Raw genomic sequence first — 27,898 nt, forward strand, 5'->3', positions numbered from 1 at the left:
GGATGAGTAGGTCTGTAACTGTATTCAGTTTGTTCATGGTCTCAGCATCCTAGTTTGCAGAGAGGCGGTCCTGCAGCGCCTTCTTATAGAAGGCCGGTATCGCTGCTGAATTGCTAAGCTGAAGCAGTGCCGTCCCGTCATGTGTCCTGCGTAGGAAGCGATCAGATGCCCTGCATCGTTTGTCAGGCAGCTCTTGGTCTGAACTGTGACGGAGAGAAGCAGGCAAATGATTTGTCCATACGGGAGAAATGGACAAAATCGTTCTCATCTCCACCAGGAACAGTAGCTAAGCGAGTGTGTATGTTTGGCATGGCAGGGGTTTGGTCATTTGGCGTGCTCCAAGTGCATTGGAGCTCACAAAGTATTTGAACAACAGGATGGATGTCTCAGTCTTTGAAGAACTGAATTAATCAATACTTGGATGTGGACGCCATGGCAGTAGGTGCATGCTCCACATTGAGGTTTCTGTTTACCCTCAAAGATTTCAGACATGGATATTTTCTGGTCAACTGTCACCGCGGCGAGCTGTGGTGCATAGCATTATCATCATCATCATCAGATTGCAAAGAACTAGCGAGCTAACACAAGGATGGACATGCCCGACAAAAAGCAATCAAGTTAGCTAGTTGAAGAATTGTATAAAAGTAATCTGAAGGAGATCAATAGCAAACTCGTAATGTAAAACAAACATGAGTGACGTAATAGACAGCATGTCATGCCACACAGCCTTTTTTAGTGACAGGTCACATGGGTACAGTAAGGGTGTGGCGTGACTGTAAATAGCTTCGCTATTAAGCATATCAATCACATCGCGTGAAGGGGAAGGAGTTCCCATAGCTCGCTTGGCAACCCGCTACAAAAACGAAAGAGAACACCATCGTGTTTGAGTCTCACCTTTCCATAGAGTGGTGATATTAGTTTTTAGGCCAAACCGTTCAGACGCTAAAGATGTTTGTGAGAAGAGTGATTTTCAGGATGTCTCCTGGTCTGTAAACAGCGGAAGATGAGGAAGGCTGACAATCAGATGGATTTTGATGGGGACTTCATTATTTTAATTAGAATGATGCACAGGTGCTTTCCAGAGCCTCTCTTGACCAGGGTCTATAGGGCTCTATTAAAAAGTAGAGCACTATATAGGGAATAGGGTGACATTTGGGACGCACATTTACAGTGTAAAGACTCTATAGAGCTCATTGTGAACTGGTCAGTCTCAATAAAAAGAGGATTCACATTTAAATCACTAACAGACAACGCATGACACACAGTGGTGTTCCACTTGATTCAGGTCTCACTTTTATTATGCGAAATAGTTGTTTTTATATAAACATATAAGATCCATTAAATACAGCGTATCTGTACATTTGTTTTTGTACAGGCTTTTTTTCTGCAGTGATTAGCATATATAGATTAAATTACTATCTTGGCTTTAGAAGAGGAGGGTGGAGGGAGTCACCCAGGCTGGCTTGGCTTTAGAAGAGGAGGGTGGAGGGAGTCACCCAGGCTGGCTTGGCTTTAGAAGAGGAGGGTGGAGGGAGTCACCCAGGCTGGCTTGGCTTTAGAAGAGGAGGGTGGAGGGAGTCACCCAGGCGGCTGGCGGGGGGGGGGGGCCCCGGCTGGCTTGGCTTTAGAAGAGGAGGGTGGAGGGAGTCACCCAGGCTGGCTTGGCTTTAGAAGAGGAGGGTGGAGGGAGTCACCCAGGCTGGCTTGGCTTTAGAAGAGGAGGGTGGAGGGTAGTCACCCAGACTAGAGAAACAGTAGAGCAGTCATCCCACTTTAATGGCTCTTCCTCAGACTCTTAAAGTGGCCTTCAAAATAGATTTCCTCAACTAACTTCAGTTCAGGAACACAGGGTTCTTTCACAGTTAACAGATTCAGCGTAGTCAAGACAAAATGCGTGTTTGTTGGCATACACCACCTGACTTCCTGTCCAACAACCTGTTGAAACTCAAACATCCAAAAGGAAGGAGACACTAGGGAGCAAAGTAGTGTCTTTTTCACCTCCAGAGAGCTAGAAAAGAAGCTCCAGATCATATGGTACATTCCTGTCCTGTTCTTCTCCTACCTCCTGTGTTACAGTGCGGTGCACAGACATTAACAAAACTTAGTTGTGCTTCCCAAAGAAGTATTATTATTCCACATAAAACACAATGTGGAGCAAATGTGTTGAAGGAAGGTCCTCTTGCTTGGACACAGTCCGCATGCCTGCAGTCATCTAGAGATGAATGAGACATGCTTTTAAGACCCTAACTAGCCATGCCCCTTAATCAAAGCAGCCAGCGCTCTTCTTAGTCTCTTGAAATGAGGGTTCAATTAGAGGCAGGGAGAATTCTGAAATGCATGAAAGACTAAATTAACTATTATTTTTTGCCCTTTTTCTTCTTCAGGATAATTTTTTGTGGAAATTATTCGGTAACACATTTCTTTGGATTCCGCCGCGGACCTCTCTCGTTTTACCAAGTCGTGAGGTAAATAGAACTGAGCAACACAGACCATAACTCATAATGCACACCAAACCAACCAACCTTCCCAAATGACAGACCTCAGGAACAGAGATGAAGAAAAGGATTAAAAACAGGAAATACTACTAAAAACAAAGCAGAAATAAGAAAAAAAAAAACAAATTTGATAAAACTAAACAAAAGCTAAATGTTCTTTATAAACAAATCTAAGGGCACTTGTAGCGTCTAGCTTGAGGATGCTTCTCTAAAGCTGGTTTCTGTCAGCACCAGAGGTAGGATGTGAGAACACCAAACTCTCAAACACTGATAATCTTCCACAGCAGTAGAAATCTCTCCAAAACACAAACTGGGATTTCAAAACCTCCGAAAAATAACATCCCAGTGAGAACAGAATACTAAGCCCCGCACTTTCAAATTCTCCACCAAGCTAATGCACGCCGTTTTCTCTAGATGCAGATATCCAATTCATACAATAACATAGGCATACACACTACCCTGGGTGCTTTCACACATACACCGGCCCCCACACAATTCCAACATCACCTTTACTGAGAGGCAGTGCATGGAAAGATGTGAGGTCAACATAGCGTATCTATGAGTATGAATGGTAGCAACAGAGCAGAGCTCTAACTCCTCGAAGTTCAAGCAGCTGTCATTCCCCCACTGAGAGAAACAATCCCTAAACCATGGCTAAGAAGAGAACAAAGACACTGAGCAGCCTCTCTCTCCCGTCATGTAAGGTCAGCAAATACAAAAACAAGGCCACTCGAGACAGACACCCCAGTGCCAACTCCCTGGAGTGCCATAGTCAAAGCGCAGTCAAAGCACTAGTTCTCACTCAACACTGGGTGGGTGCAGAAGTCACAGCAGGAGCCTGGCAGGCAGGCACAAGGGGCGTTGGGCTGCACTACAGAGCCCCTCCCGCCGTCTCTCTCCCAAGACAGAAAGCACTAGATGTGGTCATCGTCCACAGGTTCACCCTGTACGTCACAGTAGTGGATGAAGACCACGACCACGCGCTGGAAGACGCCGTGCCGCGTCTGGCGCCGCTCAGAGATCTCCTCGCCAATGGTCTCCATGCAGATGTCAGCCGAGAGCTGGCCCTTCCTCCGCGGGGCGTAGATGGTAGCTGCAGGAGAGACACAGGAGAAGAGGGTTGACAATCACAGACTCAAATGGTGCTACCATTTTAGAGGAGTTATTCTAACTACATAAATGGCTCAAGACACAAAGACCACTGTACTACTCATAACAGAACTGTAAATTATCTAATAAATAGAGGACCTGTTTGCCAAAGAGAGTGGCCGCCGGACAAAGAGAGTGGCCGCCGGACAAAGAGAGTGGCTACCGGACAAAGAGAGTGGCTGCACCTTATGACTGACTGGCACAGACTCAGTGCTACCTATCCGGTAAGTACCAGACCGATCACAGAAGGCCCTGAAAAGATCTAAAACATTCATGTGAATGGCTCAACAGACAGATCACTGGGCTCATATAACACAACTACCAATGATTTTAGAAATAGGACAGCAGTTTGGCCTGGTGGAGATGTGGACATAGTGACGGTCACTCACTGCTCTCATCATCCTCAAAGTCGTAGCGTGCGTAACTGTTGGGGTCAGCTGTACGTAGGGTACGGAGCCAGGGGAAGTCTGTGATCATGGAGTAGGGGACTTCATCTACCACTCCTACAGACAGAGAGAGAGAGTAGATACATCAGAACAGGGCAGAGCAGCAGCTGCCACCAAAACACTAAGTGAAGGAACTATTGAGAAAAACGGATTAAATAATGTAGGAATAGCATCATGAAAACCTGAGGGGGACAATAAATGGAGCATGGAAAAACACTAAATCCCACTATGTAGCATAGTGACCCTAGGGGAGGACGTAGCATAGCGACCCTAGGGGAGGACGTAGCATTAGGGGAGGACGTAGCATAGTGACCCTAGGGGAGGACGTAGCATAGCGACCCTAGGGGAGGACGTAGCATTAGGGGAGGACGTAGCATAGCGACCCTAGGGGAGGACGTAGCATTAGGGGAGGACGTAGCATAGTGACCCTAGGGGAGGACGTAGCATTATGGGATGACGTAGCATTAGGGGAGGACGTAGCATAGTGACCCTAGGGGAGGACGTAGCATAGTGACCCTAGGGGAGAACGTAGCATAGTGACCCTAGGGGAGGACGTAGCATAGTGACCCTAGGGGAGGACGTAGCATTAGGGGAGGACGTAGCATTAGGGGAGGACGTAGCATAGCGACCCTAGGGGAGGACGTAGCATTAGGGGAGGACGTAGCATTAGGGGAGGACGTAGCATAGCGACCCTAGGGGAGGACGTAGCATTAGGGGAGAACATAGCATAGTGACCCTAGGGGAGGACGTAGCATTAGGGGAGGACGTAGCATAGCGACCCTAGGGGAGGACATAGCATTAGGGGAGGACGTAGCATTAGGGGAGGACGTAGCATAGCGACCCTAGGGGAGGACGTAGCATAGCGACCCTAGGGGAGGACGTAGCATTAGGGGAGGACGTAGCATAGTGACCCTAGGGGAGGACGTATCATAGTGACCCTAGGGGAGGACGTAGCATTAGGGGAGGACGTAGCATAGTGACCCTAGGGGAGGACGTAGCATAGTGACCCTAGGGGAGGACGTAGCATAGTGACCCTAGGGGAGGACGTAGCATTAGGGGAGGACGTAGCATTAGGGGAGGACGTAGCATAGTGACCCTAGGGGAGGACGTAGCTTCGCTGTGAAGAGACCCAATCTCAGTCTCAGAGTGCTGAACGAGACTTCCTCCATCTCACCCTCCAAGGTGTAGATGTCTCGGCCCCAGGGGTAGTTGGGATACTTCTCCACATCCTCTTCCGTCCGCGTGGCTTCGGGGAAGAACTCATACTTAATGAGCTCCCTGTTGATTAAATGAAAGTGGTTGTTTAAGTCGGGTTTTTAGATAGAGGAAGGAAGGAACTGGACACTGGTTCTTGACCACCATGTCAACAGTACAGTACAATATGGCTGATTGAGGTCAGAAGGGACTCAACAGCACCACCCGCTGGCAGTAGTTATAATGACACCAGGGCTATGATAAAGAAAGCGATGTACTGTAAGAAACAGAAGGGCAGCAACACACCAAATATCAGGGGTTGGAACCCATTCCGGGAACAGAACAGAAAACTGTGAAAGAACACTTTTTTTAGAGGAACAGAACCAGATGAAAGAACGAAAGTGATCTATACTGTTCCGGAACCATTATTTTAAAAACATGGGAACCAGTTAATAACATTATTTTATGTTCTGGGTATTTCTTTCCAGTCCCACAAAAAAACAAAGTGGCTAGGTAAAGCACTCATGGTTTATTCCAGTGTCTGCCTGCCAGCTGAAAATCTTTGCCAGTTTGTGTGTGTAGGCTACCTGCCCCTCCCCTAAAGCCTGCATAGTCTACTGTAGCTAGTGACATTACAAATCTTATTGGTCACATGAACTTATTTAGCAGATGTTATTGCGGGTGTAGCAAAATGCTTGTGTTCCTAGCTCCAACGGTACAGTAATATCTAACACTACACAACAATACATACAAATCTAAAATGATGGAATTAAGAAATATATAAATATTAGGACAAGCAATGTCGGCGTGGCATTGACTAAAATACAGTAGAATAGAATACAGTATATGAGATGAGTAAAGCAGTATGTAAACATTATTAAAGTGACTAGTGTTCCATTATTAAAAGCGGCCAGTGATTCCATGTCTATAGGGCAACAGCCTCTACAGGCGTGATTCAGAAATTAGGGAGATAAAAAATCTATTAGAGAACAGTGGATTCACTTTTTCAATGCTAGTTAAGTATACTCCAGTTATGACACGTCTCATTGGATTTATTAATTACAAAAATATGTGTTTTTATTTTAATTCTGGTGCTGCTTTATAGCGCTAAATCTCCAGTTTGGTGGAGGAGGAATAATTGTCTAGAACTGTTTTTTCATGGTTCGGGCTCCGTAGTTCCAGTGAAGGGTAATCTAAACACTACAGCATACAATGACTGTCTAGACGATTCTGTGCTTCTAACTTTGTGGCAACAGTTTGGGAAGGCCCTTCCCTGTTTCAGCATGACAATGCCCCCCGTGCACAAAGCCAGGTCCATACAGAAATGGTTTGTCGAGATTGGTGTGCAAGAACTTGACTGGCCTGCACAGAACCCTGACCTCAATCCCATCGAACACCTTTGGGATGAATTGGAATGCGAACTGTGAGCCAGGCCTAATCGCCCAACCTCACTAAGGCTCGTGGCTGAATGGAAGCAAGTCCCCACAGCAATGTTCCAGCATCTAGTGGAAAGCCTTCCCAGAAGAATGGAGGTTGTTATAGAAGCAAAGGGGGGACCCACTCCATATTAATGACCCTGATTTTGGAATGAGATGTTCAACAAGCAGGTGTCCACATACCTTTGGTCATGTACTGTGTCTATTTAACAGAGAATCTTTCAGGTGATAGTAACATTACTAGATAGCAGTATGTCTTACTCACTGGCTGATGTTGGCGATGGTGTCCATCCAGCTGCGTACTCTGACCTTGTTCCTGACGTTGGGGGGGTTGCTGAACTCATGTATGATGGCGATGTGGTAGGGGTACGGCCCATGGAGCAGTTTCCTCTCCAGGGCCAGAGAGTCAATCTAGGACAGGGGACAAGGAGATGGTCAGAGTGAGACTAGGTTTACAAACCATATCATGCACAAAGGGGATAATGTGCTTTATGGAGAAAACCTTGTCACATTTCCTCTGCAAATCATATTTAATGTCCAGACAGACTGAATTGAGATTATACACATATTTGACCTAGGTTACAATCCAATTTTATTAGTTGGGAGCTATGGACTATACAAGGTTTCAGACGGAGTTCCAGGCAGTGGTCCTGACCTGCTGCATGGGGCGCATGTAGATGATAAGGTTCCTCTCAGGGGGCATGCGGAGGATCTGATCCAGGACCTGCTCCATGTCCAGCTTCTTACACTGTGCGTAGTCGAAACGGTTCACTATGGGAGCACTTTCCACCTTCAGATGCTTCAGCACTCCGCAGCGCGTGGCTAGAGGGACACAGCGGGGGACAGCAGAGGGTTAATGTCCATCCCGAATGGCACCCTACTCCCTATATAGAACACTACTTTTGACCAGGGCCCACATGCATCATAAATGGCCCCCTATTCTCTATATAGTACACTACTTTTCAAAAGTACGGTGCCATTTGGGACTTAACCTTAGTATGAGAGAATGGCCCACTAATTCTGTTCCTTATCAAGCCCTGATTATACATAGAAGGGAAACGTACCGTGAACAAACATCATCTTGGGGCAGTCCTTCAGCACCAGGTCAGTGATGCCACAGTTAGTGAGGGTGATTCCCACCAGGTTTTTGGATTTCAGCGTCAGCACCTTCATGGCATAGGAAGGTATTGTGTCACAGGGCGCTGCAGTTAGAAGGAAGTTCATGTCCTTCATTTCAACATGAAGTTCTGTGCTGCTTTGCTCAGGGAAAAGGGTCCCCCCACGAAATGGCACCCTATTCCCTATGTAGTGGCAATTGGGACGCAGCCTGAGACTCATCCCAGTAGGTGGTGTCCCTTCCTGTACATGATCGTCCTCAGTGACCGGGTCGCTGGTGCTGGTGGACTTGTCTGCTGTGGGTTTCCTCTTCACCGCGACCCGAGGCTTGGACAGCTCTGCATGAGAAGAAACAACAGAAGCTCTATGAGGAACTCACATTTTCCACAGGCTTCCTCCTTCACTATTAAAGCCAGAGACACACTCAACTACCTGTGTTTCTTTGGCTTACAATATTGAATACAATTTGATGACATGGATTTCAACTGATGAATGTTACAAGTGTTCCATGCTCAGACAAAGAGCAATCTCTTATCCCCGGTCTTACGTGACTCAGACACCAGGGATACAGACAGTCTGCTGCGGGCGCGGGTGAAAGGTCTACTGGGGAAGCTGTCCCTTAACACCCTGGGCTGGGGCTCTGCTCCGTGGACCTCCCTGGAGCTCTGGCCCGACATCCTCTCACCACCATGCCCCTCAGCCATACCACTCGCCCTGGCTGGGCTCTCCTCAACAGGGTCCACGGACTCCAGCCCCTCTGCCCCTGCTCTCTCCCCCAGATCCTGCCTCCTCCTGACCCTCCAGAGGATGGGTGGTTGGGCCCACCTCGAGTCCTTTCCTCTGGGCCGGGGCGAGCCCTACTGCAGGTGCAGCGAGTCCTGACCATCCCCTCGTCTCCCAGCTCCCCTGCCGCAGGCTCCTTGGAGCTCTTGTCTTTGTCAGGGACCTCAGTTGCAGCCTTCATGTCAGCCTTGATCTGCTCACTGGTGACCTGGCAGCTTTTCTCACAGCTGGGCTCCCGTAGAGGCAACCCTCGCTGACGCAGGGGCGACTTCCCTTTACCTGGAACACACACAGCACAGAGACTAGCTGTGACAATGTAAATACAAGCCTTGGAAATCATTTTGAGTCTCATGGTAAGGATAGAAAATAGCTTTTCATCATCAACATTTTGGCTCTTATGGTCTCATATTCTACCAGAATTGTAAAATCCTCTTTTCAATGTGAGGAGTAAAGATTTGAGAGACTCACTACTAGGACTATGGCAGTCATGAAATATCGTCAGACGATTATTGTCATGCAAATGGATGCCGGTCTTATGGTAATTGACCATTAATTAACAAACATGTTTCGCATCTTAGCTGAATAAACTAGAAAAGGATATGAAGTGGCGATGTCGAGCGTAAAAGTGATCATTAGAAAAAAAGGTCTTCTACACTACATTTATTTGCCAAATTTAGTTGTGTATTACACAAACCTTAGAATGTCTAAGAAATCTAATATACATGGGCTGCATGCTGCCACTATCCTATTGACTATTTGAAAAGGGTAGCAGAAAAAGCTTGCGCCCTGTTCCTTGCCTCAGGCTGCACACCCTGTTCTCTCATCAAGTGATCATATATTGTCACCCATCAGACTATTCTCAATTTAAATCTTGTCTTATGTGGGAAATTTGTTCCGATTTAGAAATGGACAATTATCAAATGGGTAGGAACAGGGTCAGGGGGGGAAAAAAAGAGCTCATCCGTATGCACCGAGGCCGCTTTCCCGCAGTTTAAATCATGCCGGTTTTAAAGGTGAGCGCCTGTGAAATACATAGAGTAGCAGCTGGGATCCTCAACCATCACAACTCTGCTTTCACACAGGATTGCATATATAGAAATGTCTGTGCTTATAAGAACAGTTATTTCACGTCACGCATCAACCACTGTTTGAGGAGCATGCTGCCTCTTGCTGCACTACAGGTGATATTCCACCCAATCGCTGTATGCCATGGGCACTTCAACCCTGTCCTGCAGCTACCCAAAGCTTCATTTGGGAAACCAAGTGAAATCTGTTCGGGAACATCAATAGTAACATGTTTTCACAACGAAACATATTAAAACGGTTGACAGCCCCCATCTTTGCGCGCTGGAGAAAGGAATGAAGGAATGAAGGAAAGAGGAGAGATGGAAACGCATGGTGGTGAGATAAATTTACATTTAAGTCATTTAGCAGACGCTCTTATCCAGAGCGACTTACAAATGGGTGCATTCACCTTATGATATCCAGTGGAACAACCACTTTACAATAGTGCATCTAAATCTTTTAAGGGGGGGGGGGGTTAGAAGGATTACTTTATCCTATCCCAGGTATTCCTTGAAGAGGTGGGGTTTCAGGTGTCTCCGGAAGGTGGTGATTGACTCCGCTGTCCTGGCGTCGTGAGGGAGCTTGTTCCACCATTGGGGTGCCAGAGCAGCGAACAGTTTTGACTGGGCTGAGCGGGAACTGTGCTTCCTCAGAGGTAGGGGGGCCAGTAGGCCAGAGGTGGATGAACGCAGTGCCCTTGTTTGGGTGTAGGGCCTGATCAGAGCCTGAAGGTATGAAGGTGCCGTTCCCTTCACAGCTCCGTAGGCAATCACCATGGTCTTGTAGCGGATGCGAGCTTCAACTGGAAGCCAGTGGAGAGAGCGGAGGAGCGGGGTGACGTGAGAGAACTTGGGAAGGTTGAACACCAGACGGGCTGCGGCGTTCTGGATGAGTTGTAGGGGTTTAATGGCACAGGCAGGGAGCCCAGCCAACAGCGAGTTGCAGTAATCCAGACGGGAGATGACAAGTGCCTGGATTAGGACCTGCGCCGCTTCCTGTGTGAGGCAGGGTCGTACTCTGCGAATGTTGTAGAGCATGAACCTACAGGATCGGGTCACCGCCTTGATGTTAGTGGAGAACGACAGGGTGTTGTCCAGGATCACGCCAAGGTTCTTAGCACTCTGGGGAGGAGGACACAAGGGAGTTGTCAACCGTGATGGTGAGATCATGGAACGGGCAGTCCTTCCCCGGGAGGAAGAGCAGCTCTGTCTTGCCGAGGTTCAGCTTGAGGTGGTGATCCGTCATCCACACTGATATGTCTGACAGAGATGCGATTCGCCGCCTGGTTAAATGACCTTTTTAGATACAGAGTGTCAGCCTATTATGAAAACAAAAAATGCCCTATTACTGGGTTATTCAAAATCAGAATCACTATAATATACAGCGCCTTCGGAAAGTATTCAGAACCCTTGACTTTTTTTTTTTCACACACACACACACACACACACACACACACACACACACACACACGTTACAGCCTTATTCTAAAATGGATTAAATAAATAAAAAAATTATCCTCAGCAATCTAGACAATACCCCACAATGACAATGTGAAAACAGGTTATTAGAAATGTTTGCTAATGTATTAAAATGAAAAAGCAGAAATACCTTATTTACATAAGTATTCAGACCCTTTGCTATGTGACTTGAAGTTGAGCTCAGGTGCATCCTGTTTGCATTGATCATCCTTGAGATGTTTCTACAACTTGGAGTCCACCTGTGGTAAATTCAATTGATTGGACATAATTAGGAAAGGCAAACACCTGTCTATATAAAAAGGTCCCACAGTTGATAGTATATGTCGGAGCAAAAACCAAGCCATGAGGTCGAAGGAATTGTCCGTAGAGCTCAGAGACAGGATTGTGTCGAGGCACAGATCTGGGGAAGGGTACAAAAGAAATGTCTGCATCATTGAAGAACACAGTGACCTCCATCATTCTTAAATGGAAGACTCTTCCTAGAGCTGGCCACCCAGCCAAGCTGAGAAATCAGGAGAGAAGGGCCTTGGTCAGGAAGGTGACCAAGAACCCGATGGTCACTGACAGAGCTCTAGAGTTCTTCTGTGGAGATGGGAGAACCTTCCGGAAGGACAACCATCTCTGTAGCACTCCACCAATCAGGCCTTTGTGGTAGTGGCCAGACGGAAGCCAATCCTCAGGAAAAGGCACATGACAGCCCGATTGGAGGATTCTCAGACCATGAGAAACAAGATTCTCTGGTCTGATGAAACCAAGATTGAACGCTTTGGCCTGAATGCCAAGCGTCACATCTGGTGGAAACCTGGCACCATCCCTACGGTGAAGCATGGTGGTGGCAGCATCATGCTGTGGGGATGTTTTTCAGCGGCAGGGACTGGCAGACTAGTCAGGATCAGGGAAAGATGAATGGAGCAAAGTAGAGAGAGATCCTTGATGAAGTCCTGAGAGCTCTGGAGCAGGTTCTCAGACTGGGGCGAAGGTTCACCTTCCAACAGGACAATGACCCTAAGCACACAGCCAAGACAACGCAGGAGTGGCTTCGGGACAAGTCTCTGAATGTCCTTGAGTGGCCCAGCCAGAGCCCGAACTTGAACCCGATCGTACATCTCTGGAGAGACGTGAAGATAGCTTTGCAGTAACGCTCCCAATCACACCTGACAGAGCTTGAGAGCATCTGCAGAGAAGAATGGGAGAAACTCCCCACATACAGATGTGCCAAGCTTGTAGCGTCATACCCAAGAAGACAAGGCTGTAATCGCTGCCAAAGGTGCTTCAACAAAGTACTGAGTAAAGGGTCTGAATACTTATGTAAATGTCATATTTCAGTTTTTGCTTTGATTATGGGGTATTGTGTGTAGATTTGAGGGGAAAAAAACGATTTAATAAATGTTAGAACAAGGCTGTAACGTAACAATGTGGAAAAAGTAAAGGGGTCTGAATACATTCCAAAGGCACTGTAGAATTGTAGGCTAACACTGTAATCCACCCTACACAATCAATGAACCAACAGCATTGCCTATGCCTGCCTATATGTTCTCTCCCACATTCATGGATAGAACGTTTGGCGCGTAGCATTAGGTAACCATTCCATCCAGTATGCATAATAATATAGTCCACACAAAGGTGATTACTAGAATTTGTTTAATGTTGGAGTATAGGCTACACCAATTATGTACCAAAGACATCTTAAATCTGTATTTTTTTAAATGTTTTTCTGCCGTGAGTAATATGCGGTAGGCCATGTATTGTATAACGGCACAATCATTATTTTAATTCAGGCTCATATACAGTACAAGCACCAGACAGTCTATTACGTACACCACCCCATTCCTGAAAATGGTTTGCTCCTACAGACAGTGAGTCACGTAGCCGTGGCTTGCTATATAAAGCAGACAGGCATCGAGGAATTCAGTTACTATTCGATGAAATGTTAGAACGGGCAAAACGAGTGACCTAAGCGACTGAGCGTGGCATTATCGTCGATGCCAGTATCTCAGAAACGGCCGCCCTCCTGGGCTTTTCACGTACGGGTGTCTAGGGTTTCCAGAGAATGGTGTGAAACAAAAAACATCTAGTCAGTGGCAGTCCTGTAGGCGAAAACTGCTCGTTGATGAGAGAGGTCGAAGGACAATAGCAAAAATCATGCAAGCTAACAGGCAGGCCACAAACAGAAAAAGGCGCAGTACAACACTGGTATGCAGAACGGCATCTCGGAAAGCTCCAACTCGTCGGTCCTTGTCACGGATGGGCTTTTGCAGCAGACGACCACACTCCTATCGGCTAAAAACAAGAAGAAGTGGTCCCAGTGGGCACGAGATCATCAACACTGGACAATTGAGTGAAAAACATCACCTGGTCTGACGAATCCCTGTTCCTGTTGAGTCATGCTGATGGCAGTCAGGATTTTGTAAAAGCAGCACGAGTCCATGGACCCATTCTACCTGGTACAGGCTGGTGGCCGTGGTGTACAGGCTGGTGGCCGCGGTGTACAGGCTGGTGGCCGCGGTGTACAGGCTGGTGGCCGCGGTGTTCAGGCTGGTGGCCGCGGTGTGCAGGCTGGTGGCCAGGCTGGTGGCCGCGGTGTGCAGGCTGGTGGCCGCGGTGTGCAGGCTGGTGGCCGCGGTGTGCAGGCTGGTGGCCGCGGTGTGCAGGCTGGTGGCCGCGGTGTTCAGGCTGGTGGCCGCGGTGTTCAGGCTGGTGGCCGCGGTGTTCAGGCTGGTGGCCGCGGTGTTCAGGCTGGTGGCCGCGGTGTTCAGGCTGGTGGCCCTGGTATACAGGCTGGTGGCCGTGGTATACAGGCTGGTGGCCGTGGTGTACAGGCTGGTGGCCGTGGTGTACAGGCTGGTGGCCGTGGTGTACAGGCTGGTGGCCGTGGTGTACAGGCTGGTGGCCGTGGTATACAGGCTGGTGGCCGTGGTGTTCAGGCTGGTGGCCGTGGTGTACAGGCTGGTGGCCGTGGTGTTCAGGCTGGTGGCCGTGGTGTTCAGGCTGGTGGCCCTGGTATACAGGCTGGTGGCCGTGGTGTACAGGCTGGTGGCCGTGGTATACAGGCTGGTGGCCGTGGTATACAGGCTGGTGGCCGTGGTGTACAGGCTGGTGGCCGTGGTGTACAGGCTGGTGGCCGTGGTGTACAGGCTGGTGGCCGTGGTATACAGGCTGGTGGCCGTGGTGTACAGGCTGGTGGCCGTGGTGTACAGGCTGGTGGCCGTGGTATACAAGCTGGTGGCCGTGGTGTACAAGCTGGTGGCCGTGGTGTACAGGCTGGTGGCCGTGGTATACAAGCTGGTGGCCGTGGTGTACAAGCTGGTGGCCGTGGTGTACAGGCTGGTGGCCGTGGTATACAGCTGGTGGCCGTGGTGTACAAGCTGGTGGCCGTGGTGTACAGGCTGGTGGCCGTGGTGTACAAGCTGGTGGCCGTGGTGTACAGGCTGGTGGCCGGTGGTGTACAGGCTGGTGGCCGTGGTGTACAGGCTGGTGGACGGTGGTATACAGGCTGGTGGCCGTGGTGTACCGGTGTGGGGAATGTTTTCCTTGCACACGTTAGGTCTCTTGATACCAATTCAGCAACTAATGTCTCCAACACCTTATAGAATCTATTCCCTGAAGAATTCAGGCTATTACGGCGGTAAAGGGGAGCAGAGCCGGTACTAGTTGGGTATACCTAATAAATTGGCCGGTCCGTGTATAGGCCTACGCATATGTATAAGCTTTAGTATGAGTATGAGTGTTTTACATGAAATATCTTAAATGCTTTGAATTAATCATTATCATCTCAGAAAAGCGCTGTCCATTTCCTTGTTTGGCTTTAAAACAACATCCACAACAACAATGTTTTCCCCTCAGTTTCAACCTACTGTTGAACTTCTCTCTTCAAATCAATCATCACACCGAGGTCGAAAAATGTAGCCTAACGGTGAGTTTTAAAAGCATGACACTGTTTTGGCAAGTGTTGGATGTGATTTTCGATTGCATTGATGTCAGAGCGGTTAGAGGGCCAATAGAGCACGGTGTACCAGGCCATTAGTAACATGATGGTCATTAGCGAGTTGGGTAGGCCTACTACCAACGCATGTCCAGAGTGCATAAGAGATTACCATGACCCAACGGTCACGTAGGATTTTACTGCGGTCATGACCGCCGGTTTGCCGGTAATACGGTCTCCGCAAAAGCTATACTCACTACTGTGTGTGGCTGTCTCCTCAGCAGTGGCAGTCTTGCCAGTGGGCTGTGGTGGTTCAGGAGGATAGCTGGTGTGTTGCTGGGGCCAGTCAGGAGCCTGGTGTCTGGCAGGGCCCTCCTCATCCTCACTGTCCGAGTCAGACACATTACCACTGAAGGCTTCTTCACCACAAACTGAACACCACTGGGACCTACAGGGGGGATAGACGGACGAGAGAGAGAGAGAGAGAGAGAGGATAGAAAGTGAGTCAGAGGAGCGAGAGAGAATAGTGAGAGAAATAAAAATGAGAAACGTCCCTTTTCTGTTATGGATTTAGTTCTGTCCAGACCTGCTTGTTCCTTGTCAGGCTGAGGGTTGGCAGGCTGACTGGGACCAGGACCAGGTGGTACTTCCTCCTCGGCAGGCCAGACCTGGCCCACCACCTCAGCCTCAATGTTCTCCTCCAGCACCATCACATTCACCTCAGGAAGCTCTGCAGCAGAGGACCAGTAGTATTAAGGCCATGAGTTTGTAGCAATAGTAGCAATGTTGTAGGAATGTTATAATTAAGCAATAAGGCCCAAGGGGGTGTGGTATATGGCCAATATACCACGGCTAAGAGTTGTTCTTATGCGCAACGCAGTGTGCCTGGATACAGACCTTATCCGTTGTATATCGGCCATATACTACAAACCCCTAAAGTGCCTTATTGCTAATATAAACTGGTTACCACCGTAATTAGAGCAGTAGAAATAAATGTTTTGTCATACCCGTGGTATACGGTATGATATACCATGGCTTTCAGCCAATAAGCATTCAGGGCTCAAACCACCCAGTTTATAATGTCATGTAGTAAAGTAACATTGTGAGCAGCAGCGTACCCTCGGCCCTGTGTTGTGGCTGAGGCATGGCAGCAGCACCACCCTCCTCCTCGTTGTCATTGTTGTGCGGTGGGATGTTGGGTGCGTTGTTGTTGTGCGAGTTCTGGTTGCTGACCAGAGCTGAGGAGACACTTATCCCAGTGCCAGCACTCAGACCCACACAGGCACAGCCCTGAGGGAGAAACAGAGGTAACTCAGAGACAACGGCTCAGAACAGGGAACATTATGACCTAGAAGGTGTTAACTATATAGACCAGCCTGTATTAAGCACTTCATATTCAGTCTTCCAAGGTGGTTAATATCATTAATACTGGTCCTGTATGGCTCAGTTGGTAGAGCATGTTGCTTGCAATGCGGGTTTGATTCCTGGGAGCCACACATACCTGAAATGTATGCATGCATTAGTAAGTTGCTTTGGATAAAAGCATCTGCTAAATGACATTATTATACACTATATATCCAAAAGTATGTGGAAACCCTTTCAAATGAGTGGATTTGGCTATTTCAGCCACACACGTTGCTGACAGGTGTATACATTTAGCACACAGCCATTCTATCTCCATAGGAAAACATTGTCAGTGAAATAGTCTTACTGAAGAGCTCAATGACTTTCAACTAGAGGTTGACTGATTAAAAAAAATCGGCATTGGCCGATTAATTAGGGCCGATTTCAAGTTTTCATAACAAATCGGTAATCGGCATTTTGGGACGCCGATTATGGCGTAATCCACAAGGAGACTGCATGGCAGGTTGACCACCTGTTACGCGAGTGCAGCAAGGAACCAAGGTAAGTTGCTAGCTAGCATTAAACTTATCTTATATAAAAAAAACTATCAATCTTAACATAATCACTGGTTAACTACACATGGTTGATGATATTACTAGTTTAACTAGCTTGTCCTGCGTGCGTTGCATATAATCAATGCGGTGCCTGTTAATTTATCATTGAATCACAGCCTACTTCAACTTCGCCAAACAGGTGATGATTTAACAAAAGCGCATTCGCGAAAAAAGCACAGTCGTTGCACCAATGTACCTAACCATAAACATCAATCCTTTCTTAAAATCAATACAAAAGTACATTTTTTTTAAACCTGCATATTTAGTTAAAATAAATTCATGTTAGCAGGCAATATTAACTAGGGAAATTGTGTCACTTCTCTTGCGTTCAGTGTAAGCAGAGTCAGGGTATATGCAGCAGTTTGGGCCGCCTGGGTCGTTGCAAACTGTGTGAAGACCATTTCTTCCTAACAAAGACCGTAATTAAATTTGACACAATTTTACATAATTATAACACAACATTGAAGGTTGTGCAATGTAACAGCAATATTTAGACTTATGGTTGCCACCCGTTTGATAAAATACGGAACGGTTCCGTATTTCACTGAAAGAATAAACGTTTTGTTTTCGAAATTATAGTTTCCGGATTTGACCATATTAATGACCTAAGGCTCGTATTTCTGTGTGTTTATTATAATTAAGTCTATGATTTGAAATTTGATAGAGCTGTCTGACTGAGCGGTAGGCAGCAGCAGGCTCGTTAGCATTCATTCAAACCGCACTTTCCTGCGTTTGCCAGCAGCTCTTCGCTGTGCTTCAAGCATTGCGCTGTATACGACTTCAAGCCTATCAACTCCCAAGATTAGGCTGGCAATACTATAGTGCCTATAAGAACATCCAATAGCCAAAGGTAAATGAAATACAAATGGTATTGAGAGAAATAGTCCTATAATAACTATACTGCTCAAAAAAATTAAGGGAACACTTAAACAACACATCCTAGATCTGAATGAAATAAATAATCTTCCTAAATACTTTTTTCTTTACATAGTTGAATGTGCTGACAACAAAATCACACAAAAATAATCAATGGAAATCCAATTGATCAACCCATGGAGGTCTGGATTTGGAGTCACACTCAAAATTAAAGTGGAAAACCACACTACAGGCTGATCCAACTTTGATGTAATGACCTTAAAACAAGTAAAAATGAGGCTCAGTAGTGTGTGTGTGGCCTCCATGTGCCTGTATGACCTCCCTACAACGCCTGGGCATGCTCCTGATGAGGTGGCGGATGGTCTCCTGAGGGATCTCCTCCCAGACCTGGACTAAAGCATCCGCCAACTCCTGGACAGTCTGTGGTGCAACGTGGCGTTGGTGGATGGAACGAGACATGATGTCCCAGATGTGCTCAATTGGATTCAGGTCTGGGGAACGGGCGGGCCAGTCCATAGCATCAATGCCTTTTTTGATTCTGTGCTTCTAACTTTCTGGAAACAGTTTGGGAAGGCCCTTTCCTGTTTCAGCATGACAATGCCCCTGTGCACAAAGCGAGGTCCATACAGAAATGGGTTTGTCGAGATCGGTGTGGAAGAACTTGACTGGCCTGCAGAGCCCTGACTTCAATCCCATCGAACACCTTTGGGATGAATTGGAACGCTGACTGCGAGCCGGGACTAATCGCCAAATATCAGTGCCCGACCTCACTAATTCTCGTGGCTGAATGGAAGCAAGTCCCAGCAGAAATGTTCCAACATCTAGTGGAAAGACTTCCCAGAAGAGTGGAGGTCAGTATAAAATAAATGGGGGCAACCAACTCCATATTAATGCTCATGATTTTGGAAGGAGATGTTTGACGAGCAGGTGTCCACATACTTTTGGTCATGTGATGTACCCTACCGTTCAAAAGTTTGGGGTCACTTAGAAATGTCCTTGTTTTTTTAAAGACAGACGTGTGTCAAAATAACATCAAATTGATCAGAAATACAGTGTAGACATTGTTAATGTTGTAAATGACTATTGCAGCCGCAAAATACCAGTCTCAACGTCAACAATAAAAAGGCGACTCCGGGATGCTGGCCCTCCAGGCAGAGTTGCAAAGAAAAAGCCATATCTCAGACTGTCCAATAAAAATAAAAGATTAAGATGGGCAAAAGAACACAGACACCGGACAGAGGAACTCTGCCAAGAAGGCCAGCATCCTGGAGACACTTCTTCACTGCTGATGTTGAGACTGGTGTTTTGCGGGTACTATTTAATGAAGCTGTCAGTTGAGGACTTGTGAGGCATTTGTTTCTCAAACTAGACACTGTAATGTACTTGTCCTCTTGCTCAGTTGTGCAGCGGGGCCTCCCACTCCTCTTTCTATTCTGGTTAGAGCCAGTTTGCGCTGTTCTGTGAAGGGAGTAGTACACAGCGTTGTACGAGATCTTCAGTTTCTCACATGAAATAGCCTTCATTTCTCAGAACAAGAATAGACTGACGTGTTTCAGAAGAAAGTCTTTGTTTCTGGCCATTTTGAGCCTGTAATCGAACCCACAAATGCTGATACTACAGATACTCAACTAGTCAAAAAGGCCCGTTTTATTGCTTCTTTAATCAGAACAACAGTTTTCAGCTGTGCTACCATAATTGCAAAAGGGTTTTCGAATGATCAATTAGCCTTTCAAAATGATAAACTTGGATTAGCTAACACAAAGTGCCATTGGAACACAGAGTGATGGTTGCTGATAATGGGCCTCTGTACGTCCATGTAGATATTCCATAAAAAAATCTGCCGTTTCCAGCTACAATAGTCATTTACAACATCAACAATGTCTACACAGATCAATTTGATGTTACTTTGATGTTATTTAAAAAAAATTGCTTTTCTTTCAAAAACAAGGACATTTCTAAGTGACCCCAAACTTTTGAACGGTAGTGTATATCTCTGAAAATCTGGTCCAGGGAGATGAACTCCAGGCTGGCCAGTAGACTAACCTTGGGTGGTTCTCTGAACATCTGGTCCATGGAGATGAACTCCAGGCTGGGCAGTAGACTAACCTTGGGTGGTTCTCTGAACATCTGGTCTAGGGAGATGAACTCCAGGCTGGGAAGCAGCTCAATGAACTGGCTGAACGACTCCAGCTTGATGGCATGGCAACGCACCAGAGTCAGGTCCACCAGGCAACTCCACCATGAGTGGTCTGATGACAACACACAAACACTCAGCTACCTCAGTGTCCACTAAGCTCTCAATGTTTATGAACCAGCCCTAGTTACTGAAGTTAAACTACACATTATCTGTTACATCAAACATACTGTTTTAGGCAAAAAGTCGTAAAAAAAAGTCCTAAAAAGCACAAAACAGATGATTTGGTCCATTACCTGTAATCCAGTTATGTGGGTTATGGAGGTGGGAGCAGTTGCATATGACCAGGTACTTGATGGAGAACACCTCATTGACAGCCTTCATCCCAATGTCTGTGATGACCCCTGGGTTCTCAATGACATCAGCCAGGCCATACTTCACTAGCTCAGAGTGACTCATTTTACCTGATCAGGAGAACACATCAATCAATATGTGATAGTATAATCATTGACAACTGTTTAAGGTGACACTATTTTGGAGCATCGTACTCCTTACATATATTTGTTACTTTATTCAGACAGTTTCAGCAAGTAGATAATGGGATACACTTGAAGGGGTTTCTTTAAAGATAAATCCAATCATGCCCGAACTGTGCGAGGTATTAGGGAGTTGTAGTTTCCAACAGACATAGTTTAGAGCAGAAAACACGATAATTAACTACAATGACCATAATCCATTGTGCGGCTACTTGTCCAGTCTGTGTTTTTAAACGCCTGCTACGCTAGAGACAGAAGAATGCACGATCAAGAGGGGATACATAGAGCAGTTGCTTTGCGAGGTCTCTCTACTTGAAAATACATGATCCAAGTGATCGATAGTTCGTATTCAGCAGTCATAAATGTATGTCTTGTTTACATTGAAGAACTAATTAAATAGTGATTTTGCCAGACAGCAGCTCTATAGAGATGATTACTTTATTATTTCATTCCAAGTTATCAAATAAAACTAATGTAATATACATAACTGAAATATTTTATTAAAGTGGAAAACCAGCAGTAGAAACAAAAGTGATTCCCCACCCGTTTTGGTAAACAGCTGAGGGACAGAAAAATGTAACCTCTCAGTCATAGAGCTATGGATGCAAGGTCTGACCATCCATGGTCTCAAAATGATAGTTTTAACCATGTTTTGAGAATATATACTGTAGTGTTTGTTTACATTTACCTTGTTTACAAACATTGGAGTAAAACAAGCTTATATTTCGGGTTCTGATGAGGTACGACTGTTGAACTAAGCTCACGAGGCATTTATAAATGATATGCTTCAAGAATCAATGGGTACATATCATTCATTTATAAGTCAAAAAATGAAAGTAGCAACTACTGATTGCCTCTAAAGTGAAGTGATGTGAATAACTGTTGGTTTATTGGTGATAAGCAGTCATGGGCAGTCACTACCCTCACAGGACTTTAATTCATTGTTTTATTCTGTGTTGTTCCAGCATTCAACCCACATAATGCATAGTGCATTTAATGTTTTAAAAAAAGATAGAAACCTAAATCGTGATATATATTTTTGATCAAATCGAAACTGACCTCATAAAGCACTAATTGCTCAGCACTAGTAACTATACAGCATAACATCTTAGACCTTGACTGACTCACACTGCAATTGGAACTCATCAACGTATCCAAGGTGCAAAGTCTCCGAGCCAACTCAAACCTCACGCAATCTAGAGGAAAACCCAAAGCACTCGCTAAATCTCCCCATTCATCATGTTTATCTATTGAATGATCTTAAACAGTGAGTTGTTACCTGCGTGCAGCAGTAATGATGAGGTAGCCCAGGTCAACTTCAAATGCATTCTTACAGGCACCAAATACAATAGTGTGCAAATTGCAAAATCCCCCTGGGGCACAATAGGTAGGAGTAAATGCAGAGGGTGATTGAAACACACAAACTGTACTAAATTGAATATCATTAAGATGGTCCCTCAGCTTACCTGACTTCCAGCTGTCCTCCACCACGTGCTGGATGAGCCCCCCCAGGAAGGCTACTCTGACCAACTCCAGCTGCTCCAGGTTGCGGGCAGAGGCCAGGCCTGTCACCAGGGGAACGTACTTCAGGGAGTTGGTGGGGCCCGCGCAGTTCCTCATCACAAAGGTCTGTAGGCTGACACACAGGGGATAGGGGATAGTGAGCTTGTTTTCGGGGGGAATGGGAAACGCCCCGTTGCGGAACTTCCCCAGGATGTGGACCTGAGGCATGTAGTGCCAGATCACCTCCACCAGCTCCAGATGAGACGTCTCCACTCCCTGCAGACAGACAAAGACATCTTAGCGTACACGGACAGACAAAGACATCTTAGCGTACACAACATCTCTACTAGGCATACAGTATCAAAGAGCTGGTATAACTCAAAATGTATCACATCATTATAAAAGATCTTTATGCAAAACTATCTAAATGGCTTTCAAGATCACCTCAACATGAATGTTTTCTGAATTGAACATAACAGTCACAGGCCTTAACCCAAATGGCACCCTATTCCCTATATATAGTGCACTGCTTTCAACCAGAGCCCTATGGACCCTTGTCAAAAGTAGTGCAGTACACATGAGCCCCAGACTCACCAGCAGATTGGGACACGCCTGAAGAGCCTCCAGTACTCCTGGGATGCTGAAAGCATGGTATCCCCGGACCCTGCGGCACTCCAGGTAGCGGGGGTGCAGCCCATACAGCTGCTCCAGGTCTGGCATCTTCTTCAGCAGCATGAGGAAACTGGGGTCCGTGAATCCTGCTCCATTAAACCAGGCCAGAACAGTTACAGAGGATTAACTACAGAGTGCAGTCTGTGTAGGTTCCCTATCACAGAGTACGTACATATTACCTGCAATCTTAACTGCTTTAATCTTTCATTTGTGTTTGACAGCCAAAAAAATTGACCATTCAAAAAAATAACTATTAACTATTCTGCATAGGATCAACATCATAATCAATCCCCTGTAGCGTCACTCAAAGCATACCATGTACCTCTCTGCCTACCTGAGGGAATGTACTCCCACCAGCGGCTGGCACACAGGTCCACCACCTTCACCCCCAGCAGGTACTGTGTTACCGCTTCTCGGAGCTTCCGAGACAGGCACTCCATACACATGACGTCCTGCATAGGTAGATACCTGCATGGACGAGGAAAGTCCTTGAACTGAAATTGGTCCCTAACGCAGGTAAAACTAAGTATATGTTATTTTCCAAAAAGCTTTTTAAGCTTAGTTCAACAGTTCCTGATGATTTATGGATGGTGCCTACATTGATCATGTGCCCGCTTAAACACATCTGGGTGTCTTTCAGAAAGCATATTGATGAGTTAGTTAAGTCAATCATTAAAATGGAATTCCTTTAGGGGAATAGGGCATGCCTTCCACAGGGGGTGGGTGGCACTTTAATTGGGGAGGACGGGCTCGTGGTAATGACTGAAGTGGAATAGTATCAAACACAAACACAAGGTTTCATGCCATTCCATTCACTCTGTTATGGCCATTATTATGAGCTGTCCTCCCCTCAGCAGCCTCCACTGATGCATTTCATTAAACAGAACAAAACAAATGATTCAGTCAACATTCATCCCAGTTATAGACTATGGGGATATCGTCTATATGAATGAAGCTGCCACTGTATTGAAGCCATTGGACACAGTTTATCATAGTTTATCATCACACTACGTTTAATCACGGGCGACAGGTTCAGTACACATCACTGCATTCTGTATCAGAAAATCGTCTGGCCCTCTCTGAAGTTCCATAGATCGATGCATTGCACTATTTTTGTTTATAAAGCCCTCTTACACAAACTTCCGCCATACCTTACTTCATTGTTAACCTACAGACGTAGCAGAAACCAGACCCGGTCTCAGGGACGGCTAACTCTGGAGATCCCTTCCATCTCCACTGAGTTAGGTAAATCTGCTTTTTTTAATTACTTGTGGAATAAGCTTCAAAACTCTTAAATGTGATGTTTTGGTGCCTCTAGGGCAATTCAGGCAGCTGAATGACCGTCTTACTGAGGTGTTTGTTTTCGATCTCCGTTTTGTTTTTCGTGGTGCATTGTAGTGTTTTGTAGTGAATTTTGACTTCAATACCAGGTTTAGTATCACGATACTCGATACCATCACAATACCACGTCAAAAAAAATGCATATTAGCCAAAGTCACAGAATGGCACTTGATCCAGGGAGATAAACTCAGCTACTGCTAAGTTCAATATCATTACATTATAAAAAAATTGTCAACATTTTTCAGAGACAACCATGCATGCATTAACTAATAAATTATACATTTTTTTTAAATTTTTTTTACCAATTTAACTACATAACGGTAATAATTGAATGGTAATCTATTGATAAACTTGGTAAATCAAGATGTAGCCTAGGCCTATTCACAAGACAGGTGAATGCATATTCAATAGGAGAGTATGCATGCATTGAGTTATTAAGCTTGTTTTGGCTGATTTCAGATGTCAATCTGCTACCCTTCCATTTGGGACTTATTTTATTGTACTGATCAACATAATTTTCATAGAAGTAGCTTATTTTATTTTTTATCGTTTGCCGTCTCTAACCAGTAATGAGGTCATTTGAGGCAAGAGAGGGGCGGTCCGTCAGAACCCCACACACACAGTTCGCTGAGGCAATAGATAATCTCTCACCTCTCTCCCAAAGTTTATGTGAATTAATACAGTTTTGGTGGCAATCGCCTTAGAAATCAGCATATTTTGCATTATGGTTTGCATATTATCACAAACTAAGTATTAGGGTAGTGAAATTATGTTCGCTTCAGCTGTAAACTATTTTTCCATTTTCCATTTGTCATTTAGCAGACGCTCTTATCCAGAGTGACTTACAGTAGTGAATACATACATTTCATGCATTTTTTTGTTGTTGTTGTAATGGCCCCCCGTGGGAATCAAACCCACAACCCTGGCGTTGCACACACACCATGCTGGCGTTGCAAACACCATGCTCTACCAACTGAGCCACAGGGAAGGCCCGAGAAGAATCAAGCAAGCAAACTAGCAAGGAAAGATAGCTTCCAAAGCTGGAAGATACCGGAATCTTCTTTCAATGTAACGTGTTCTAGCCTGTATGGACATAGCAAACAGTAAATAACAGTTTCAACATTTCTATAAACCATGTTGCATTATTCAAGTGTGTTAACTCCTGTGCAGCAGTATGAGTGGGGAGCTAATATGATGCTGCCCAGACTCCCAGTGCAGGCTAAGTGGAGCAGGCACGGTGTGCTCACTCTATAAGGGGCACGTCGGCTGCGCTGATAGACTTGATCCGTGACACACATTTGACAAGTATCGAAAGTTTCCCACCGTTTTTCATGATCTAGCATAAAAAAAAGTACTTAAGTTTCAGTATACCGTGCAACACTAATGTATTGATATGTATATTTTTGTAATTACAGGGATCCTATGAAACAGAGACCTTGGTCTCAGCATGACTGTCAAAATAAAGATTAAATAGAAAATACATTTTAAAAAGGGAAGAAATATTCACAGCTACCCTATCATCTCAGAACAATGAGCCAGATATTTCACCGGATGTATAAACGTGAGGCATCCGGCTACCGGTTCAACTCACTACCAAATATGGTGATGAGAAGAAGCCTGATTGATGGCAGTGGGAGAAGATGGAGCGAGACAGATTTTGGCTGACATTCTGCAAATTCTCTCACGATTAAACATTTAATCTCCATACAGTTCACTGTTTCCAAAACTAGAAACTGTAACAGAGTGGAATGTGTTTTGTAAACTTTAGCCTTTGCCAAAATGTAAAAAAATGTCATTGCTTAGCGGTGCAAGGGCAAATTGAGTTATTGCACACATGCGCTTCACAGAGTAGGCGTTCCCTAATGGAAATATGCAAATAAATGCTAAAACGCACCAATAGAATCTCCCTAGCTCATGCTTGGCTCTGCCCACCTCCTTGCTTATTCTGCCCACTATGATTAATTTGCTCCCATTGAAAACGACAGGCTCTGGTCTATCTAGGATTAGCTATAAAAAAATCTTTGCTACCACGGTCATTGTGGTGAAATTGAAACTTGTAACATCTGGGGTCTTCCTGCATGGGGGTGGTGGATGGGTTCTTCCTGTGGCATACATCTACATTATTTTAAACATGCAGTGGCGACCACGATGTATCGGCGGTGCTGCACCGCTACTAAATGCATATAGGGGAAACACTGTATAGGGAGCCATTTGGGGGACATGTCAATTGAATTCTGCTCTTTGACTTTCACTGACCGGAATATGTGGCAGAGGACCTCATGGGAGAGCTCATTGATGTAGTCCTTGGGCTCATCCAGTCTGTACGGGTTGGCAACTCGCGTCTTTGTGGACTTGCGCCTCGGGCCCATCATGTCCAGGGCAGTGAAATATTCCCCCAGAGAAAGCAACACACTCACTCGGACCCTGTTATTCAGGCATGCACACACTAACGGATTACCATTCTGCAAGAAAAGAAAAACAACATGACAAAGGTTGTTTTTCACTCTGGGATAAAGAGGGAGCATTTTGTGGACCAAAAGTGAGAGACTCAATTCACCAAGCATTTCTTGAACAAAAAAATGTTGACAGACTTTAGGGACCAGTGCTTGACAAGCGGTTTGTCAAGAATTGACTTCTAGCAACTAACATGGTCATATGTCAAACGCTAACTACAAAGCTAGCCTACATGCAATAAGCTTTTCACTTAGCTAGTTAACGTTACTCTACATGCTACCTATTGAGGACTCATTATTGTAACGTTATATTCAGATAGTAGTCACTGCAGAAATACAACTAGCCCATCAGTAGCTGAACGGCTGCTGAACATACCAATTAACGCAACAATAGCTAGCTAGCCAATGCTAACCTAGTAAACTACAGTACTGTGCTCATTAAAGGTCCTGCATAAGCTGGAAGCAACAAAAAAAAGCCACCAGCGCGCCCTATTTAATGACACGGCATTTTAAAACAAATACAAATCTAAATCTATAAGCAAACTAAAGTGAGACAATGGACATGAATAACACAAAGTAATTAACGTCGTCAGCAGCAGCGGGCCACCACAAAAAAACTTAATAATGACTAGCTATTACTAAGTTAGCGTTGTAGCATTCACATTTCAGGCTAGTGGCAATTCATGAAGAGAGGGGTGAGGTACATTCAATTATTTCTAAATTCAATACAGGTTAGCTCGTCTGCTGGCTTGCAAGCTAATTGACTCTTACTTGAAGCTTCTAATCGCTCCCTATAGATGCACTCAGACAGCTGGCTAGAAAGTCAGTAACATCCCCACCTGACACCCGTGGAAGTAACTTAAAGCCGTTTGTGGCAGTGGCAAGGTCTGAAACACAGTTTTAGTTATCCGGTGGTTCTATCTGAACCAACCCTTGTCTAAGGGCTTGAACCGGGCCCCTCTGTCTCCAAGAGATCCGATAAACATAGAATATGAAAGATGAATTCGGACCTCGATATCTGAGTTCAAAGATTGTCTCCTATATTGACAAGATAGTCAAGTGACAACTATAACAGCGGAAATACATGTCCTCAAAGATGGAAGGCAGTTTTCTTATTTCTTCTTCAATGCCTGATCGCTTCCAACTCATAGGAATCGCCACCCAGTTGACTACTTTAAAATGGTGGAAGCCCTCAATGGCAATGTCCATGCTATAACAGGTTATATAAATGTTCAGTCCTCTATCTATCTCTATGACAGGCACAACTCAGATATAAAGTCATATTTTTCAAAGTTGTCGAAATGCCACGTGACGCACTTATCATTGCATTCGTAAACACTT

At 45.5% G+C, this 27,898-nt stretch overlaps 1 protein-coding gene across 1 annotated transcript; it reads right to left on the minus strand.

Moving 5' to 3' along the window:
* Window positions 1-1,602: 1,602 nt before the first annotated feature.
* On the minus strand, window positions 1,603-27,871 carry LOC106611957 (F-box only protein 38). Its single transcript, XM_082955513.1, is given in 20 exon segments — window positions 1,603-3,588; window positions 4,034-4,147; window positions 5,265-5,368; window positions 6,986-7,131; window positions 7,376-7,542; window positions 7,785-8,174; window positions 8,384-8,691; window positions 8,807-8,898; window positions 15,342-15,532; window positions 15,671-15,814; window positions 16,203-16,374; window positions 20,025-20,167; window positions 20,349-20,516; window positions 21,717-21,784; window positions 21,868-21,961; window positions 22,055-22,367; window positions 22,686-22,849; window positions 23,098-23,231; window positions 26,361-26,566; window positions 27,397-27,871. Coding segments are annotated over 19 exon segments (3,207 nt in total). The 5' UTR covers window positions 26,477-26,566; window positions 27,397-27,871; the 3' UTR covers window positions 1,603-3,409.
* Between the last annotated feature and the right edge of the window lie 27 nt (window positions 27,872-27,898).

This window comes from Salmo salar, chromosome 09, assembly GCF_965601325.2.
Source record: "Salmo salar chromosome 09, fSalSal1, whole genome shotgun sequence".
NCBI lineage: Eukaryota > Metazoa > Chordata > Actinopteri > Salmoniformes > Salmonidae > Salmo > Salmo salar.